Source organism: Physeter macrocephalus, unplaced genomic scaffold, assembly GCF_002837175.3.
Source record: "Physeter macrocephalus isolate SW-GA unplaced genomic scaffold, ASM283717v5 random_117, whole genome shotgun sequence".
Classification (NCBI taxonomy): Eukaryota; Metazoa; Chordata; class Mammalia; order Artiodactyla; family Physeteridae; genus Physeter; species Physeter macrocephalus.
This window is the reverse complement of record NW_021145403.1, coordinates 1-2,007: the sequence shown is the minus strand read 5'-3', so window position 1 is coordinate 2,007 and position 2,007 is coordinate 1. Positions and strand designations below refer to the sequence as shown.

General features: G+C 55.5%; 1 protein-coding gene across 1 annotated transcript in view; it reads left to right on the top strand.

Moving 5' to 3' along the window:
• The window catches only part of LOC114484878 (uncharacterized), a 7,073-nt gene extending 5,118 nt beyond the window's left edge, over positions 1-1,955 (top strand). Inside the window, exon 5 of the mRNA XM_055082419.1 lies at positions 518-1,955. Within this exon, the coding sequence (XP_054938394.1) occupies positions 518-985 (468 nt within the window). The 3' untranslated portion in view covers positions 986-1,955. The remainder of the gene's footprint in view (positions 1-517) is intronic.
• Positions 1,956-2,007: the final 52 nt, after the last annotated feature.

Sequence of the window (2,007 nt, the reverse complement as noted above, 5' to 3'; positions counted from 1 at the left end):
AGGGGTGGAGGAGGGGGCGGAGGGGGAGGGGTGGAGGAGGAGGGGGAAGAGGGGTGGAGGAGGAGGGGGTGGAGGGAGTCTGGCCGAGCCCAGAGCCCGTGGCCAGCGGGTGGGAACCGGAATTCTGGTCCTGGCACCCACCCGGGGCTTGGCAGGAGGCGGGACCGACTTCAGGGTGGGACCCCTGGTGGGGCCAGAGGGCTTGCTTTATTCTGGTAAGAGATTCTTTCTTAGGAGCTCTGGGGCCCAAAAAGATGAGAAATGGTAAGAGGCAGATTGAAGGACGGTGAGGTCCGGGGTCCACGAGCGCGTGCTCGTGTGTGGCCCCCCGGGCTTTGGTCTCACGCAGCCGCGCACACACTCCCACTCTTGGCGGCCGCCTTGTTCCCAGGCGCCCAGGGCTGCGTGGTCTGGGCCTCCTCCGGGCTGAGCTCGCAGTCGGGGCCCGCCTTCCCTTCGTGCCCCGATGCCAGGTGGGGGACGAGGGGCCCCGCTCAGCGCGCTCTGTCCTGCGCAGAGCCTGATGCTGGCCAAGGCCAAGGAGTGCTGGGAGCAGGAACTCGAGGACCGAGAGGCTGAGAAGAAGTGCTACCTGGCCGAGCGCATCCCGGCGCTGCAGACCCGAGGCCTGTCCCTCAGCGCCCTGCAGGTGCGCGTGGGGGCGGGGCTCCCGACGGGACCGCAGGACCAGCTGCAGGAGCTCAAACTGGCCGGCTCAAAGCTCCGTCCTTTACAAGTGGCTCCTCCCTTACCTGGTCTTCACAGCCCCGTGTGGCGGGGTCGGGCTGGGGTGGGGCGTTGGGTCCCATTTTACAGGCGGGAAGGGAGCCTCAGCAGGGAGAAGGGTGTTGCTTGGGGGGGCGCTGAGCAGGCGACAGGGCGTGTATCAGACCAGCGTGACGGTGCAGAGCGGGGAGCTGGGCAACGCTTGGGAGGGCCCGTTTCTCCAGACTTGCCCGTCCGTCCCCTGCAAACAGGCCTTTAATGTTTTTATAACATTGGTAAGAGTTTAAACACCAGTGACTGCAGAGTGAAGGGACCGGAAGGAAATACAGATCTCCTTTGACTTACGATGGGGTTATGTCCCAAGAAACCCATCGTCGGGTGAAACTATCGTAGGTCCAAAGTGCACCGTCTACACCTCACCCAGCGCACATCACCGCTCACCTGGCCCAGCTTGACCATGTGAGGACCGCTCACATTAGCTGAAAGTTGGGCTAAATCAACGAACACAAAGCCTATTTTATAATAACGAGTTGAATAGCTCATGTAATTCACTGAAGATGAAAAAGCAGGTGGTTGTCTGGTACAGAATGGTTTTAAGTGTGTCGGTGGTCACCCTCATGAGCGCGGGGCTGCCGGGAGCTGGGGCTGCACTGCCCAGCACGGAACATCACTAGCCCCGGAATGATTAAAATTCAAAATTCCAAGTATGGTTTCTACTGAATTTGTGTTGCTTTCGCACCATCATAAAGGCAAAAAAACCATAGGCTGAACCATCGTTAAGTCAGGGACCATTTTTAAAAAAAGATATTTATTTACTTATTTTGGCTGTGCCAGGTCTTAGCTGTGGCATGCGGGATCTAGTTCCCCGACCAGGGACGGAACCCAGGCCCCCTGCACTGGGAGCTCGGAGTCTTACCCACTGGACCACCAGGGAAGTCCCACCATTTGTAGACCAACATGTCACCGATGGTTACCTCCGGGCGGTAACCTATGTTATTACTGCCTGGTGGTAATAATTCCTATTTTATTATTAATTAAATAATAATTATTATTATCACGAATTATTCCTCTTTTATTATTATTAGTAGTAGTAGTAGTTTTTTGGGGTTTGTTTAGGCTGCACCGTGTGGCAGGCGGGATCTTAGCTCCATCGAACCTGTGTCCCCTGTATTGGGAGCACAGAGTCTTAATCACTGGACCGCTAGGGAAGTCCCCTTATTTTATTATTTTTGCTTAATGTATAATTTTCAAAATTTCTACAATTAACTTACATTCTTTTTA